General features: G+C 37.5%; 1 protein-coding gene across 1 annotated transcript in view; it reads left to right on the top strand.

Moving 5' to 3' along the window:
* The window catches only part of TMTC2 (transmembrane O-mannosyltransferase targeting cadherins 2), a 247,617-nt gene that overhangs the window by 82,863 nt on the left and 146,343 nt on the right, over positions 1–18,411 (top strand). Inside the window, exon 2 of the mRNA XM_069858349.1 lies at positions 15,401–15,971. Coding sequence (XP_069714450.1) covers positions 15,401–15,971 — 571 coding nt within the window. The remainder of the gene's footprint in view (positions 1–15,400; positions 15,972–18,411) is intronic.

Raw genomic sequence — 18,411 nt, forward strand, 5'->3', positions numbered from 1 at the left:
ACACCAATGACCAACTCACAGATCTCTGGGATTATATACTTGAACTTGATCTGCATGGCAGGGATGAGAAGAGCTCTGTACTTGCAAGTCCAGTGGTACAGGAGTTTGTATATCACACCAGTGAGATTCTTCATATCCCAGAATTGAATAAAAAAATAATCCATGCTTATGATTTCTAGCAGAAAAAAACTAGAAGCCTAATTAACTAAAAGGCCTAATTATAATTAATTGAATAGGTTTTCTGCAGAAGTTAGTGGCAGTGATTTGCATAAATTCTCATTAAGGTGAATAATATATTTTCTTCAAGATCCATTAAACAAGCTTTAATCAGTTGAGCTTGAAAAACATCACCATGAATCTTCAGTTTAAAAGTCATTACGTGGCATCTAAAATAAGTTCTGAAAAATTACAAAAATGTATCCTAGAGATGTCAGCATCCTTTAGACAGTAAGAAGCCATGTAATAACTACCAAGAGGAAGGGTGGATTGTTGTTCTTGTTTTTAAGTTAATTCCACAAAGACAAAACACACCTGGTGGGAAGGAAGTCATGTGTCGCCAGCACAATGGGTTGTCTTACTGGAGTGAGGAATCTGCAAAAAACTTTCTGCAGGTTTCAAGAAGAGAACATGATGAGCTGTCAGGTATGGTAGTTGCTGCAGTACCTACCACCTTTGCCTTATGTAGAGGTTACCTTATTGCAAGTTTAGTTTTTATTCTTTCTTTAAACAGTTAAGCATTAAAATACTTCTTTATGTACGCAACCTAAACAATTTATAATAATTTTGTATATTTCCATCCACTTTTCAGGCTTAATTTAGAGGCAATCTTTGAAATCACAGATCCTAACTGGTTGGATGTGTTGCTGTTATTCTGTGTTTAATGAACAGCTTCCCTTTCAGGGTTGGTCCATTTGGTGACAGCAGCTGTGTGAAATTCAGTTTAGAGGAGCTGTTATTTTCTTTTAGTAATCTTTTGGGTGCCAGAAAAGGTGGAGTGGCTCTCAGGAACTCATTTTTTCCTGTTCTTGGCAATACTTTTCTCTCTGTTTAAAACCAAAAAGGAATGAGCACTTAAAAAGATATTCTACAAATAAATATTAATTCTTGATTATTAAATTGATTTTTTATCATTGCTGAGAGGTTTCCTGAATTCCTTCCTTGGAGTTTAGTGAGCAGGCATGCTTTTGTATCCTTTTCTGTTGCAGAAGCCTAAATTTAAAGCTCTAGATGTTAGCACTGAATTAACTTTCTAAAGCAGCAGTGTACGTATAGACACGCTTGTAGAATTGATGACTGTTCACAGTGACAATAGGCTGGGCTGGAACTGGTACCTGCCACCCTTCATTATGGTGCCTGGTTGAGGGAAAAATCTTCCCAGTTTGGTCCCTATTCTAGAATACTTTGCTTGCTACTTCCTTCTGTTCAGTGTTTGTATTTTAAAATACAAAGATGGGACCATGAATTTCAGGATGGCTACTGTTAGCAAGTCCTGAAATCTTTGTTCTCTTTATCTGTATCAGTTTAATGCTTGCTGTCTTTGAGAGAAAAAAATAACAGTAAAAAGCAGTATCATTAGCAAGAAAAAGTACGGCTTTTGTGTATTCATTCTGTGCTAGCAAGTTTACTCATATTTTCCCTGCTCTATTACAGATAGCATTTTCTCCTTGTGAAAGTGTCTTATTCGAGAGAGCTCAGCTCTAGAAATAGGATATACTGATGTTTTCTTGTACTATGGAAACCTCCCTCAATTTAAATTAAAACAATTTGAAGATTCTGAATGAAAATGTAATACGTGATTACTTTTGCAGCTCTGGACCCTTGATTGAGAAACTGATGGTTTATTTAGTAGCAGGGGGTCCTTAAGACCAGTTATTGCCAGTTAATTTGAATGTTCAAGTTGGAATTTGTTTCTAGCATGCCTGCATTATTGTGCTATTCCTGATTGTATGAGTTAGCTGTTACAACTTCTTTTTGTGACCCTAGAGAAGAAGTGGAAAAAGAGATTATTTTATTTATTTATTTATGTATTTAAAAAATATTTTACAGTATGTTGGCCTGAAGTACTTTCTTTGTTTTCCGGTAACTGTCAACACTATTTCTTATTTTATTATATTGGACAGTTTGTGTTTTACTGTGTATTTACTTTGGCTTTCTAATGGCATTTAAGTTCTTTGGGTGCAGTTTAATTATAATAATAACATAAATTATTGTGTGACTCCTCTGTAAAGGAAAATACACATTAAAATATCTCCAGATAAGCTCTGTTTTGATGGTTTTTTTCCCTGTTGCTTCAATTTTTTATACTTTTACATCTTGTTTAAAAAGCTAGCATCCTAAAACTAACTGATGAATGCTAAGATTCTACTGAACAGTTCCTTTAAATATTATGGGAGGTCTAGAAGTAATGGGTGGCCCAAAACCCAAAGTCACCATTCTATTCAAATAAACATAAAGAAAGTATGTGCAAGACCTTTAACTCTTACAGGAGCTTGGCTGTGTGCCATGCTTCTGACTTAATGGAATAGCTGATTTCAGGGTTGCCTGGGGCCACAACCACAAATAAGCATATATATCTCTGAGGTCATTGAAACCAATTTTATTATTTTTATAGCTATTGGAAATAAGTCACCTGGCTTGATTTATACATAAAATTACAGAATATCGGCCCACAGAAGTGACCTTTAATTTAAAACATCCATCAGTTTTGTTAGCCTCTAACATTGGCCCATAGCAGTAAAAAATAGTAGCTTGTGTCTCTAGAAATACTATTTTATCCTTCTCAGTAGTTGATAGTTAAGCGTTTGCTGTTGTGATTCAAGCTGAATGTCTTCATGGGATATGATCCTTGTAGTCAACATTTAGATCAGTTTCCAGGGGTGGGGCATCAAACTCCCAGTGAGTTTGAGAAGGTGATGGTGAGTTTTTGGGTTTCCTGTGAGCTCCCAGTGCCTCTCATAAGGCAGGAGCTTCCTCTATTCCACACTGATTTCTACAGGTTTTTATCCTGCAAGGCTAGAATTGAGAAGGAACTAGAGGAGGGTGAAGAAGTTGACTTGAATGAGGTACAGGTGGCTGATTGCATACAACATCTGGAGAGTTTTTTTCTTAAATAGTTGATAGCAATATCTTACTATCTGAGCATTTCTTCTAGTTTCATCAAAAAAACATTGCGGTCTACACTGAGGTCTTCATATGCCTTTAGTGCTACGTTGGATGGGATGTGTGGGTTGGATAGCTGTATTATTTATTGCCTACATGTCGTAATTCATTTCATAGTGTCTTTCTGCATACTGTAGCATGTTAGGAACCTGGGAAATATATTGTGCGCATTCAACATTGTATATTCCAAATAACTGATTTCCTTTGGCAAGAAGTAAGTCCTGAATTCATGATTACTTTGTTGCAAGATCAATGTACAACCCTAGAAAAAGAAGCAAGTCTCATAGAGCAGAAACTGCTTGTTCCTTATGTTACTTTAGGGTGGTTTCATTATGCAGAAATAAATACATGCTGCTGTTTCATATGGTTTGGCAAACTATAATTTTCTTCATTAAACCTTCGGTGACTCATAATGCCGTGGGAGACAGCAAAGAGGGCGCCTGAACTCTGAAGAAGTAACCTTCCCCAGATAGTAAGTATTAGGTATGTGCTGTAGTTTATGTAGAAATATAGATGGACTGTTGTTTTTGGAAAAAAAAAATAGGGCATTACAGTACTCAGATTATATATATATATAAATATATATATATGTAGGTACATAGATCCCTAGTAGAAAGCAGACTTGGTTCAAGCTCAGGCACGTGAAGTTGAAGCTTCTTCTCTCCAAGGTGAAATTCTGTACTGACCTCCCCAAGCAGTTTCTTCACTGGTTCTTTTTTGTCACTGTTATTGCACTGAGTTGCATGAGTTTCTGTTAAGCTACCTGTGTTTCCCCCAGCCCCTCCATGCTTGAAGTTTCTTCTTACTGTTGTCTCAACTGGCCCTTCTCCTTTGAAGAGAGATGGCAAAACTACCACTATCTGTTAGCAGTGCTGGAATATTGAGATATAACTTACAATTTGTCATGCACACATTAATTGTTTTCTCACAAACCATTTCTGTGTTTGATGTAGACTAGTGAGAGGAGCAAACTGTTCACTTTTTAAAGGTTTTCGTAAAGCGTTGTGTTTGATTGTGTTTCTTCTTTAGGTTTCTTTAGGAAGAACTTATAGCTGTCATTGTCTAAAGGCCAGAGTTATAAAATACCATAACCTTTTGTTGCACTTGGGTTTCTCAGCTACCAGGAAAAAAGCAGTTCTCCATTGTGATGCTGTCAGGGATGATTGGACTTAAATGTTACACTAGGGAAGTCTAGCAGTTAAATATTAGTTTGATCTTCCAGTAGATTTTCAAACCTTCACTTTGTAGGATACTTCTTAGGAAGGGTAAAGCTGTTTAAAAAAATAAAAATAAGTGAAATAAAATGGTACACAAATCACTAGTGGAGAAAAGTGCAAGCAGTTGGCTAGTGTAGAATTGGAGAGACTTGAAAATCTATTTCAGTTCAACAGTAGCTACTTTTTGTAGTACAGCTTGACTTGACTTAGCTGTAATGGTCCTGTCAGGAAGGTTGATCCACATATGTGATTCTGGTAATGGCTTCAGTTTACCCATATTGCCATCTGAGATCCTTTTTACTTACTGCCTGCCTCCCAACAGCTGCTGTAAAACAAAGAAAGGAACGGCTTCTGGTTGTTTTGGTTTTATGCTTGGAAATCTAAAAGGTCTGCTGAAGGGCTATAAAATCTTATGCCAATTGCAGTTAATTATAAAATTCTACTGGTTTCAGTGACTTAAATTAGAGGTTATTCCAATACTAAAGTAGGTTAACATTAACGTACCAGAAATCAGAATTTTATCCTGTGTGTTCTGATAACATGATTCAACTCATTTGTCATTTCCTGGCTATTTAGCTCAATCTTTCACAGCATCCGCTAAAATCCTTGAGAGTATTCTTGGTGCAGACTAGCATATAATGGCAACTATAAACACCTTATTTTCTTTTACAAAATAATTCTGATTAGACCTTTTGATGTCACTCCCAAAACATTGCATGCTACCTGGATGCTCTTAAGCAAAGAAAATAAAATTCATTTTAAACACTGCTATGCTTTCAATTTCCCATGTTTCACAATTACTGTAGCATGCCACTAAACTTGATTTATTCTAGTGGGTCGCTGCATCTGGATAAGTTCGTGAGGCACAAAAGTGGAACAAATCATCAAAACTCATTTCAGCCTTATTCAGTAGCATCCACTCCATCCAAATGCATGGCTGCCAGTCTATTCTGTTAAGGTACATTCATGAAGGGCATCCCTCAGTGCTCCTGTTAGAAAGCTGGAGAGCTGGGAAGAGCATTCATCCAGGACTATGATGAACAGTCAGTCTAGTCACTGGAAATCGTTACACATCTTCATGGGAGCAAATATTGGTTTTAATTATCTGGATTGTTTTACTTGTAGAATTTAATTTTCATAAAAAAAGTATTTGACATAAGTCTTTATAAAGTTCCTTTTGTTTTTTTCTGGAAAAAAAAAGACATTGTAAAAATGCTCCCAGGAATTTGTCTGATGTGCCCATCCTCAAAGCCTGAGGATAAAGTCTAACTCCATGCACCACAAATGTTCTCTAGACAGATTTTAGCCCCTCTATATATCCTGTAGAAATTTTGCTGAAGAGAAATCTGAGAAAGGAAAGTGCTGCACTGTTTTTTAATTTGGAATCCTCTGAGAAGGTACTTTAGATATTTTGGCTGATTCATTGAAGAGCAAAGTATCATCACAGAGAAATGTAAGCCTTAGGTTTTATCTCTAGTATATATTAATGTTACTTGCTGCTTTTCCCATCAAGTTAAACTTGCTTTGTTTTGTGTGTTTCCTCAAGACTGTTTCACTGAAATGGCAGCACGTCATCTTTGGTTCATGATTATGGAGCTGGGCTTTGGAACTGACTCGCAATAAATTAGATGGTTTTTAATACTTAGGGTGGATTTTCTTGCCCTCCTAATAAGGAGTATCTGGCTAAAAATAGGTCTGTGACTGCAATCACCTGTGACTGCATATCAAGAGGAATTGGTAAACTAAACTTGGAATATAGTAAAGGTTTTGGAGACCAGCAGCATCTGGTTGATTCCTTAGACCAGACTGATTTCAGGGAAGAAAAATTTTAGGCACTGTGTTTTCACTTGCCTCTTTATTTGGAAGTTGCTGTCTAAACATGGTCCCTTTTCTAATGTGTTAATATATTTATGGGAAATCTTTCATGTACATAATTGGGCAAGTTTTAAGGGCAGTTCTACTAAAACTGGGCAATATTACAAGAAAAATATATGGAGGAGTTTCAGTGTTTTTTCCATACAAAAATGTTTTCTAAGGCTTCAGCATAAATATTTCTAAGACACCAAAATGTGCTTGACCTAGATGGAAATTGCTTATTCTGTACAATGTTATTTTTTAATTATCTGCTAGCGTGATATTCTTTGGGTAGGAAATGTCATGTGAGGTGTGCAGTTTTTGTGTATCAAAACGTGAGTTTTATACATTTATGCATCTTGTGATGAGGCTGAAGGGAGAGGAGACTTCTTGGAGACTGAAGAATTTTGGGTGTGCACAAATTCCACATCTCATAGTTTGTAGCGTAGTGGGGTCTGTGCTTGGCAGTTCTGTGTATAATGAAAGACAGGGTGGGGCTGCGTCCTCTCTGAATCACTTCATTCTTATAGTGAAAAACATGAACCTGCTCAATGATAGCTGGATCTGGGATTGTTTGATTTTGTTTTCCATCCCTCCCAATAAGGACACTTTTTCAATGTGAGTTCTAAAGCCAGTATAAAGGCTAAATTGATCTCTGGATATGCAGATGCCAAAGTGTTTTCTCTAAATTATTTTGAATCACAACTTTTGGTTAAAAGAGTAAAACTTTTAAGTTTAGGCCTTGAGTAATTAAGGTTGATTTTGGTACTTAAATAAAAGTCTTGGAGAAAGTAACTTTAGAGAATATCTTGATGCTTTCTTTATCCTCCACCATCCTCTCCAGCCTCATATATAAAAAGGAGAGTGTCTGCATGTTATGTTATGGTTCAGAAATTTCTTCTCTATTCATTATTTCTATATATGTATGTGTACATGTTCCTGGGTATTCTCTTCAGTACTTCACTAAAAATAAGAGTGCCACCAAAAAGTTCTTTAAGGCTTTAAATTTAGAGTGCACAAGAGGCATGTGTTTAGGCGTAATTATGTACAATCTCCGTTAACTTTCTGAAACTGCTGTGTCAAAAATAGATTGAATGAAAAAAATGAAAGGTAGATTTTCAAAAATTAAATTACTGAGCTTTTTTTTCTCAGTATAGTCTGCCACATACTGAAAAGAACTTAGGATCAGATGTATGACTGATAAGCTGTTCTGTAGTGGTTCCTCCATAGTATGCTTTCATTTACAGGTAATGGCTTAAAATGTGTGTCTTGGAAATGTTTATATGTGTATATATATATATTCAGAAGGTGGCTTATCAAAAAAGTAGTTTAATATCCATATTATGAATCTAGTTGAGAAACTCAACATGTTTCCTTTAAGTATTGTACTCTTAAGCCTTAAAATGTCTGTCCTTGTGCTATTGCGAGTTGCTGTGTGGAGAAATGGTAAAAATTATTTATGTTTTATTTTTTCAAGGGAAAGTGGGGAAGAGAAATAGTATAGTGCCATATTGTACTGCAGAACAGTAAATCTAGTACGGCCAGTTGGGCCCACTTTTATAATCTAAAATAGATTTGAAAAGGGCAGCAGAGGTTCCAGCTGTGAATTCTGACCATGCTTCAGAAGCTGGTATTACGCATATATATAAAATAAACAAATCATGAGTTATTGCCAGGCAGTAGTTTGGTACTGAAAAATATTTTGAAGAATAACTTTAAATTTGTATTTAAAAGAATATGTTGTCAGGTAAATACTAAGTATCATGAAATCTTAAAGGAACAGAATCAGCAATTTTGTGTCATATGGTGTAGCTGAGAAAGAAGGTAGCTTATGGAACAGCTGTGAGAACAGCAAAAAGAATATTCTGGTATAGGAATTAAAGTATTTTTTTCAGGAAAGGTTTTTTTTACAGACCTGCTGTACATGCTGTGGTGAAGAAACTCAGGGTGCAGACACAAGGACAAGAGCCCTTCTTCTCTGTTTTTATCTGCTACCTTCTATTAGAAGACTGATGGTATACCATTGTTCAGCATCAGAAAATATTAATTACTTCTCTCACTTCCCTCCAGCGTGTGGTTTTTTTGCCTGCGCGTGAATAATCAAGTACTACTATGCCAGGCATTCGGTGTTAATTAGGGTTTCAGATTTCGCATAGTTGATCTTTTAGTGTTTGTTATGTTAGGCTAAAAACTTAAAATGATAGGGACTGTGGTATCCTGAAGGGTAATATTAAAGCCAGATTCTTTCAGCATATAAAGACACACTTAGAAATGAAAAGGCTTGTGCTATGGAGAAGGATACAGTTTAAAGCCTTTATAGTTAGGTTTTGAAATATTTATTTTCTAGGTAGAAAAGATTTTTCAGGCCATCTCAACTGTCTTGTAACCCAAATGTTTTGAACCTGTAGTTGCTTAAAGTTTTCAAAGCTCTGTTTGTCAATATGAAAATCAATACATGCAGCTTACTTCAGTGTAGTTACGGCAGTGCCCAACAGCGTTCAGTGACCATTGTATGTAGCCACTGCTGCAGCTTCCTTTTTCCAGATAACAAGGTGCATCTTCAGTTGCAGAGGTATAAAGTCTAGAAGCCTGCAGCTAATGGGCTGCTGAATTGTAGCCTACTGATGGCAGAAGTGAAACTACAGCAGATGGAAATGTTCATGTAAATAAACAAGAAGAAATTTACTTTATTTGGATGTATTTTTTTCATTATATTCTGCAAATCAATGTTGTTTATTTTAAAAGATCAATTCCTTTAAAAAACATTGTGCAGCTTAGAAAACCTGTATGTCTTTATACTGTGGTACAAGACCATAACCTTCCTCTGTGATGATGTTTGTTTTCTGGGGGGTTTTTTTAGTTGATTTCTCTGTATTCATTTTTGGCAGCATTTTTGGCAATCACATGGGTATATAGTTGTAGTTATGTCACTTGTGCATCTTTCCCTTCTACTTACACCTAAATCAGGGAAGTCTCACTAAAGGAATTTTTTTGTGAGTAAAACTCCATTTTCAGTCCTGTTACTTGTAGTTTCTGTTTGTTCTAGTACTGAACTGAAGTTTGACTATGAAATTACTACTATAAGAAAGCAATAATCCAGACTCTATAAATAACGTTATCATTTATTAATATATTCTCCTGAGGCCGTATACTAACTACATATTCAGTTCACACCTTTCACTAGCAGTTACATGAGATAGGAATATTATATTAAAAATATGTATCGTCTTCAGTGTTTAACCTCTGAGTTTGATGCATTCAGGAATTTCTGTATAGAAAAGGACCATGCTATTGGTAGAAATTAACTAGGTACTAGTTTACTAGAACTTTATTTCTCTTTTGTGATGTTAGGTTTTCTGTTAATTAGTTTAAAATATGATTTGAATCTAGATGGTTTCCTTCAATTTGTTTGGTACGGAGAGTCCTATTTTCAGAGCCTGGCCAGCAACTCAGAATCCTATATATCACCTAGCTAGTTGTTACCCAGTTTTTCCTGTCTGAAAACAGCTGAGTTATTAGCTGTTAGTTTGAGATTCAAATAAAAAGAAAATTATTCTTAAGAGAAACAGAAAGCTGCAACTTGAAATATAGAGGATGCACAGAATTTTGGTCCCCAGTTGATGTACAATATAGAGATCTTTTTTTTGAAAAGTGGCATGGGTAAAACTTTACTGCCTGCTGGAACTGTAGATAAATTCCACTTTCACAACTGTTGAGAATGAATGAACTTTAATACAGAACGTGTAAGACATAATTGCCACCGGAAATCTACCAGAATGGCAAATAGTTCCCTTGAGTCTATAATTAAACATTTAAGGGAATGAGTTTTCATTTACTTATGCTTATTACTTTCTTAAGACATCTCTATGTACTAGATAGTATTCTATCAATACAGGCTACATGTATATTGTCTGCAGGCAAGTATGAGAATTGGCCAAAGTATGACAAACACTATTTGCCTGCTTTCTGACCACGCACCTGCCTAACAGATAGCCTGTAAGTAGTTTTGAGTGGTAGACTCGGCTGCTGTATATTCTGAGGGTGTGAAGCTGTTTGTACTCCAAAAAAAAAAGGCTCTGGCTGTATTTTCAGGCTTGTCGTCTGTGCAAGTAACATAAAATCTTCAAAGCATCCTTAGGGTGACTTGTTATGATCCACTGTAAAAATACTGTAGGGCTCTCTCCCATTGCTATTATGAAAAAGGAATAAATGAAAAACATTCTAAGGTGATCTTGAGGAAAAACAACAAAGAACCTCCAAGCAGAAACTTGCCAGTCCATCACTGCCTGTCTATTTTCTGTAAGAGAGGGCTGGTCAATGGCTTCCTGTATGCATGTTTGGAAGTTCTCCTTTTTCTTTATAATGTGTTCTCTACTTCAAATGCTGATGTTCATTTTCAGCATATGGGGACCATTAGCAATATTGAAGCTGGACATATGGCTTAACGCGATAAATCGCTTCAGAATGTCGCATCTGTTTTTTTACCCTGGTGTTAACACCTGGATCAGTTTAGCACTAGTGCAGAAGTTTAGGATGTATATAGCTGTTAATTTTAAAAACATCTGGGTTTTTTTTTTTTTGTATACTTGTGCATGTGTGAACTGCTGGATCTCCAGCATTTTGAAGTTTGATGAAAAAATTCTTACTGAATTGTACTCAAGGTGTGTACCAACCTAGGAAAATAAGAGATTTATGGCAAGAGGCAGAAGGGCTGTTTTGAGTGGATTAGAAATTACGATTTTGCCTTTACAGCTTTTGTCTTTCTTCAGACTTCCATTTCTGAAGAATTGATAGCAGACACTGATTCCTTTTTTCCCCATTCTCAAACCCATCCATTTGTTGTACACTGAATAAGATATCCCACTCTCCTGGGATGCGTGAAATGGTCAGGCATTAAAAATTGAAGAAAGCAAGTTCCCTGACTGAGTCTGCGAACCTTATCTGAAGCTGCTTGAAAGTAAAAATGCCAGTTGTGTTGGAGCTTTGAAAAATGACTTTCCCTGGTGACCTGCTGCCTTTTAGCGAGAGCAGAGTTTATGGCTCTGTTTAAGAGTGATGAGTGCAGTTGGAGAGTTTCTCTTGTTATGCCCATTAGCAAGATTGGACTAATCTGCAGGATGTAACCTGAAGGTAAACTGTGAGTGAAGGAGAAGACAAGGCTAATAAGGCATTTTGTAGTTTCCTTTATCCCAGCGACTTTCCCGGAGCCAGCAATTAATATTATTTTCTACCTATCTGTGGAGAGCCCAGGTTGCTGCCAGCACGGCAGGCATCAAGGAGAGGTCAGTGCTACCTGCCCGGCTATGGAAAAGGACTGCTTTCAAAATTGCCAATGAAATTGGTGACTGAGCATCAGTACTGTAGCAGAGTTAGCAGATTGTTAATTTAGTAATTAAACAAAAGCAGGGCCTTAGTCTCGCCAGGAGCAGGCACCTCCCTGGAGACAGGGGCAGGCTGGGATGTGGGGCTCATGGCCAGGTAGGGCTGTGGGGAGATGGGGACTGTCCCTGTTCTGCTGTTTCTGGGGCAGGGGCTGATGGTCCAGTCCATATGGGGTGATGTGGGGTCCTGGGGCAAGGGCAGAGTGGGGGGAGCCCATAAAAGCTGTCAGTGCTGTCGAGGCTTCTTAATGCCCTCAAGGTCCTGATACGAGCAATTTAGTATCACTTACTTTTATTCTTCTATTTTATTAGATATGAGGCTTGTATTTTTCTCCCCTTCACCAAGGTAAACATTCCATGTCATGTTTTTCTTGTCACTGTGGTTACACAGCTAGGCTGGGGATACAGATGGGCACAGCCTGGCTGGTTCTGCGTGGGCAGACTCAGCCCACCAGCCGTTTCCATCTGACCCACAGTAATGGTGTCCAGGCTGTTGTCCTTGCTGTTTGAGAACTGCTTCACTTAGACTTTGGAGGGCAAAGTGATGCCGAGCGACCTGGTGCCAGTATCAGAGATGCTCATATTCATGCATCCTCCTGTGCAGTCAAGTATAATGTTGGCCAAGTGTGTTTTTTATTACATGTTACAATGTGAATCAGAGTAGTTGAACGTTAACAAGCAGCCTATGCATAACTTAATTATTTGCTGTAGGACATCTAACTTTGCTCTTGTATTAGACTTTTCTAATATCCCAAAGCATTAGCTAGATGTTTTTCTTTCCTTTTTTAAAAATACATTCAGCAAAAAAAATAACCATATGGAAATAACTTTAACCTTTATTTCAAATATTGACTCCTAAAGAATACAACATTTGACCTGACTGAGCCACAGGATAAGCTGAAACTGGCAGCTTCTGTGTTTTTCATGCTGACTGGCAGGTACTAGAATCTGTTGCCTTTACATACATGAGCAACTAGGAGTATTTCAGAACTGGCTGCTGAAATCTGTACCCAAATACATGGTGATCAGTACTGTATCTACGTATGTTTGCTTGTTTGTTTTAATTTTTAATAGGAACAGGACTGAACAGGAAATATCAAGGTTGCATCAAATTTGTTGCTAATGCAGTAAATAAAATAAAATGTGAATTAATGCCTTCAGTGTGTACAACAGATTTCTTTATAATTTGGAAAAAACCAGTTTATTTTTGTTGAGGGTAGTCCAGGATGAGTATGTGCTGTGTGAAAATTACAAGCCTAACAGCTGTTTGCTTAGAGAAAAGGGTCTTTTCTTAATAAGTTGTGGAGAGGAGGGTGCTGGCCTCTTCTCCCAAGTGACAGGGGACAGGACAAGAGGAAATGGCCTCAAGCTCCGCCAGGGGAGGTTTAGGCTGGACATTAGGAAAAAATTCTTCACAGAAAGGGTCATTGGGCACTGGAACAGGCTGCCCAGGGAGGTGGTTGATTCACCTTCCCTGGAGGTGTTTAAGGCACGGGTGGATGAGGTGCTAAGGGGGATGGTTTAGTGTTTGATAGGAATGGTTGGACTCAATGATCTGGTGGGTCTCTTCCAACCTGGTTATTCTATGATTCTAAGTATGGCAGTGTAATGTGGAGTTGGTGTATACGTATGTACTGAGAGCTGCAGTTCTGTGTGTGTTTGTGTTTAAAGTGGTTACATGGCTTCAGGTATTGGAAATGGCCACATTGGCATAAGAGATATTACAATGTACCATTTCCGAGTGCACCATCGAAGCTTTTTATAGCAGAATGCTCTGTTTCGGGGGGGTGGGGGGAGCAGTTCTATTTCCTTAATATTTCCCAAGACAAAAAAATACTTCTGCAGTACAAGGTTTCTGCTCCAAGTCCTGACATCTGATAGCCACTCTTAGCTATGCTTATGGTTTGGGAGTCTGTTGTCTGGCATGTTACATTGTTCTCAGAGAAAGGACTCTTTCTAGCCTAACACCTGCTTTATTCTTGTTGATTCCTAGTTTCCCTATGGTGAGTCTGAGAGTGATACTACAAACTGAAATCACAGAGGAATTAGATTTCAGGAAAGGACTACACCAAAGGACAAGATAGATAATGTGAAAGCAAAGATCTTGTTTTGATCTAATGTTCTTTTGTGGCTGGACTGAAATGAGAAAAATGTGTATGGGGTTGGGAAAACAAATACAAGCAACTCAGTCTACTGCATAAGCAGAAGTCAAAATGAAAGTTTTCAGGTATTCTAGGAAGTATCATCAGATCTTAAAGGATTTAAGCTGACCTCTTCATAACCTCCATATACAAAGACAAAAGGACATACTGAGAGGAAGCATGTCTGAAAGCATTACAGCAATGTGCTCTGGACAATGGAAATGCTGAGCTGCGTGTTATTTAGAGTATTTACATGGAGATTCTGTGGCATAGTGTATCAGCATTTGAGCATTTTTCTTAACAGAACGAGACAGCATTCCTGAAACTAATACCATTAAAAAAATAAAATGGGATTTAGATACAGGTTCCAAGGGACTTGTTTTACTGGGGGTGAGAATGTCAGGGGATCCTTGAAGGATGAATTAGACTAGTGCGTTTCAAACATGGGCCTTAGTTTTACGCTAGAATTTTCTTTCTTCATCTGAAATGAAAAATTGTTGACTGTGGAAAGATATTTATTGGAAAGGCAGAAAGAGGGTATGAGTAAATAATTAGATATTAATAGTCTCTCTTGCTTAATATTTTTAGCAGAAGAGTCCTGAGCTGGCTGGATTCTTAATTACACTGGTAGAGGAAATGCTAAATGAGTTAAGCTCAGTAGTAAAAACACTGCATTTTTAAAGAATTGTTTAAATAAAACTTTGGTTATGAAGGCAAGTAATTAATTAAATTCTAGTCATCTTTTTGCGCTAAGCAGGTCTCACACCTTCTTCCACAGCATAAATTTTAAATGCAAATGATTGGATTAGCACAAACTTGATAGCAGACAGATTTTGACAGTACCGCATTAGACGTGGTTACTCCTAATGGCTGACACCAGTCCTTGACAGGGTAGTTGGAAACATAAATGCTGAAAGCTGCAGCTTTTTTTTTTTCTTTTAATCAAGCTGATGCAGACTCCGAATTCATAAGCTAATACCACCTAAAAATGTTTTTTCCTCAATTGTAAAAATAAGAAATTTAAAAAGACAGTATATTTTCATCAGTAAAATGTTCTGCTGTCTTCCTCCAGCAAGGTGCTACCTGAAAATGTTGCAGTCAAAATATGTACGAGACAGTTGTAGGAGTGCCTGTACAGTAATAGAGGTTTGCATGCTCCGACAGACTTTTGTATTTATTGTTCATCCATGTCAGTGAGATCCATTCCAACATCTAAATTAAAATTTCAGTATAAAAGGCCAGTTGGGGTTTTAGTTCTGAATTACTGGAGGAGCTGTTGTTTCAACAATAATGTTTGTCAGTTTTTCATATTTCTTTTACATTTTAATTATAACTCATCAAATCTTAACTGATTACTCCTGGGTTAGACTCATACTCATGTCACTGAAGGGTGTTTTAATTTAATGGAGGCAGCATAACATCTGTTTCTAATGTTTTAAAAGCCAATTTATATGGAAATTTTGCTTTAGCGGGAAGTCAATAGATACTAGTTTTTTTAACACCTCCTGTAAAAATTCAAAACTTGAATTAAAGCAGCACTAAAGCCATGCCATTCTTACTTGTAGCAGAAGTGTGACTGCATTTTCACAGCCTTTCATTGATACCCTTTTACTTCTGTTGAAATGAAGTTTTTATTTGTCTTTTGTAGTCGAGCTATCAAGACAAACCAGGACCTTCTGCCTGAGACGCCGTGGACCCATATCTTCTACAATGACTTTTGGGGGACACTGCTCACTCACAGTGGGAGCCACAAATCCTACAGACCTCTCTGCACACTCTCCTTCCGCATCAACCACGCTGTTGGAGGGATGGACCCCTGGGGCTACCACCTTGTAAACATCCTGTTACACGCTACAGTCACAGGCCTTTTCACAAACTTCTCCAGGATCCTGTTTGGGGATGGGTACTGGACCTTGATAGCAGGCCTCCTGTTTGCTTCGCATCCGATCCATACAGAAGCTGTAGCAGGGATTGTAGGGAGGGCAGACATTGGAGCCTGCCTCTTCTTTCTGCTTTCCTTGATGTGTTACGTGAAGCACTGCTCTACCAGAGGTTCCTCACCGAGTACCTGGGGCTGGATCTTGGGAGCAGGACTGTGCGCAGGATGCAGCATGCTGTGGAAGGAGCAAGGAGTGACTGTTCTGGCCATTTCAGCGGTGTACGATATCTTTGTATTCCATCGACTGAGAATGCATCAGATCATTCCTACTTTATGCAAGGTAAGTCTTTTTTCTCCTAAGCTATTTGTGAGGCACCAGTTGCTGTTAAACAGGTGCTAAATGGGTTTTCAAGTACGCTGTAATTCTTAATAGTTTAGTTAACTCCCCAAAATAAGCACAGATGTCTAATGCTGAAAGAGCATTTAAAGAAGTTTAGTATGGGTTTTTTACATTTTGTTTAAACAGTGTGTTATTTATCCATTGCTATTACTCGACACTAGGGATGTATTTTTTTCAATTACTTTCCTTGCTTCCAGCAGCTTGCTCCTCATTCTGTTTACCATCAAGAACTGGATATGTGCCTGCCTTTTGCAGAGAATTCATTCGTGCTCTTATCCTCTTGCATCTTGCAAACTCAGCTTAGTTTGGTGGGATGTGCAAGTGTGGCAGCTGATATCATCTACAGGCTCCCTGAGGCAAAGACAGAGCTCTTATTGTTCGAGTTTAACAGAGATGTGTAAGATCTGGGTGCATTCCTTTGGCATGTATTTTTTCTTTCCCTAGCAGGAGCTATGAGTCAAATGTATTATTTCTGTAACAAAACAAATATATTTCATTTTTTAAACTTCTTGCCCAAGAACAAACAAGTAAAATAAGAAAACAAGCAAGCCCACCAAACCACCTTAACTTCCATCTTCCAAAACTGCATGTATTTCAGTGGTACCCACAAACTCCAGCTGAAGTCAAGACTGATATACATCACTTGCTGTACAAATGAGTAAGCTCAGTATGCATAATTTTATTTTTAATAAAACTGCTTGCTTTTAGAAAAATACTGGTTTAACAAAAGGAAGTCTTTTCACAGGGACATGTGTTGTTACATTTTTCAGTGAGAGAGAACCAAGAAAAGGAATAAAAGTATGACACTTCAGTCTATCTCGAACACAGTGATTTTAGAATTTTGATTTAATTCTCAAATGAATTGAAAAGAAATTGTAAATGTAGAGAAAGGTGATAAGGAATTGATGATTTGTGCTTGTACAGAATATGTATCTGTAGCATACCAGGAAAACAGTAGAGTCAAAAAAGCAAGTAGTCTCACCTGCTGTGATACATTGACTTAGTTATCATGCTCTTTTCTGACAAAACTGAAGAGGAAAGAATAATTTCTTTTTTTTTTCTTATGTATGTTGGACTATATAAGACTTCTGTTGAATGTCAGTATACTGTATATTACATTGTGCACCTAGCACTGAGCAAAAACAAATATTAAATTAATTATTTTTTTTAAAGGGTATCTGTAACATCAAGCTTTATTCTGAAAGATACAGCATAAGGTTTTGTGAAGTGTTGTAAGGAATTTGGTTCATAACTTATCCTGGTGAATTAAATAGTGTTAAAAATATTAATATGGCCTACAAAATTCTGAACACCTTGTGCGTGACTTTGCACTAAATCTAAACTAGTGAGACACTGGAACAGGTTGCCCAGGGAAGTTGTGGATGCACCCTCCCTGGAAGTCTTCAAGACCAGGCTGAATGGGGCCTTGAGCAGCCTTGTCTAGTGGGAGTTGTCCCTGCTGATGGCAAGGGGTTGGAACTAGATGATCTCCAGGGTCTCTTCCAACACAAACCATTCTGTGGTTCCTCACAGCCTCTCCTTGTTGCAGCCTGCAATGACCAAGATACAGTCATGGAACTAGGAAGTTTTTTATTACAGAACACTCATTGCTCTAAAACAAAACCTTCACAAATGTTTCTGATGGGACATTTCATGGAGAAAAGCTTTTTCTTCCCCTTTTCTCCCTTTTCTGCTTCAGAGACAGAGAAAAATTGGTCCAGAAGGGAACTAAGTGACACAGGTGAAATTCAAGTTTCCACATCCTAACCCTGTGAACATAAGGCCTTTCTTACTAACTGTGGGCCTCTATATTTGGACTTGGCTTGTGTTTCTTGTTTTTCACCCAGCCTCAGACTTGTCTTGGACAGCAAACTAATGTCAATGCCTCATTTTTTTCCATCTGTACTGATAGAAATAATAATTATGTGCTTTGTAGATTACAAAGCTTTATGGCAATTGGATTATATTTTAGCTGGAGTGAATTTTATGGGGAGAGACCACACTGAACAAAAATAAGACTATTTTGCTTGATCTGCCTGAAATACATTTCCTAATTTGCTGAGGTACTAGGTTACCCTTTCCTTGTACATCTGTTCAGGTTGAGTGCTGCTGACCAAGTCTTATCTTGTACTAGGGAAACATCTGTTGATTCACTTACAGTGATAATGAGCTGAGCAGCGAGCCTCAGTGACAAAATATCTTAAGTAAGGCTTCTTTTTATTATTCTTTTACAAAAATCATTCACAAATTACATAAATTTTGTAAGAATGTACTATCTTGCAGGGCTTGTGATACCAGGAATATCTTCATTGACCTAGGGTGCTATGAGAAGTGTTTCTTTGAGTACTTGTCTGTATACTCTTTTGTACTCCAACTTTGC

Source organism: Phaenicophaeus curvirostris, chromosome 1, assembly GCF_032191515.1.
Source record: "Phaenicophaeus curvirostris isolate KB17595 chromosome 1, BPBGC_Pcur_1.0, whole genome shotgun sequence".
NCBI classification, from domain to species: Eukaryota; Metazoa; Chordata; class Aves; order Cuculiformes; family Cuculidae; genus Phaenicophaeus; species Phaenicophaeus curvirostris.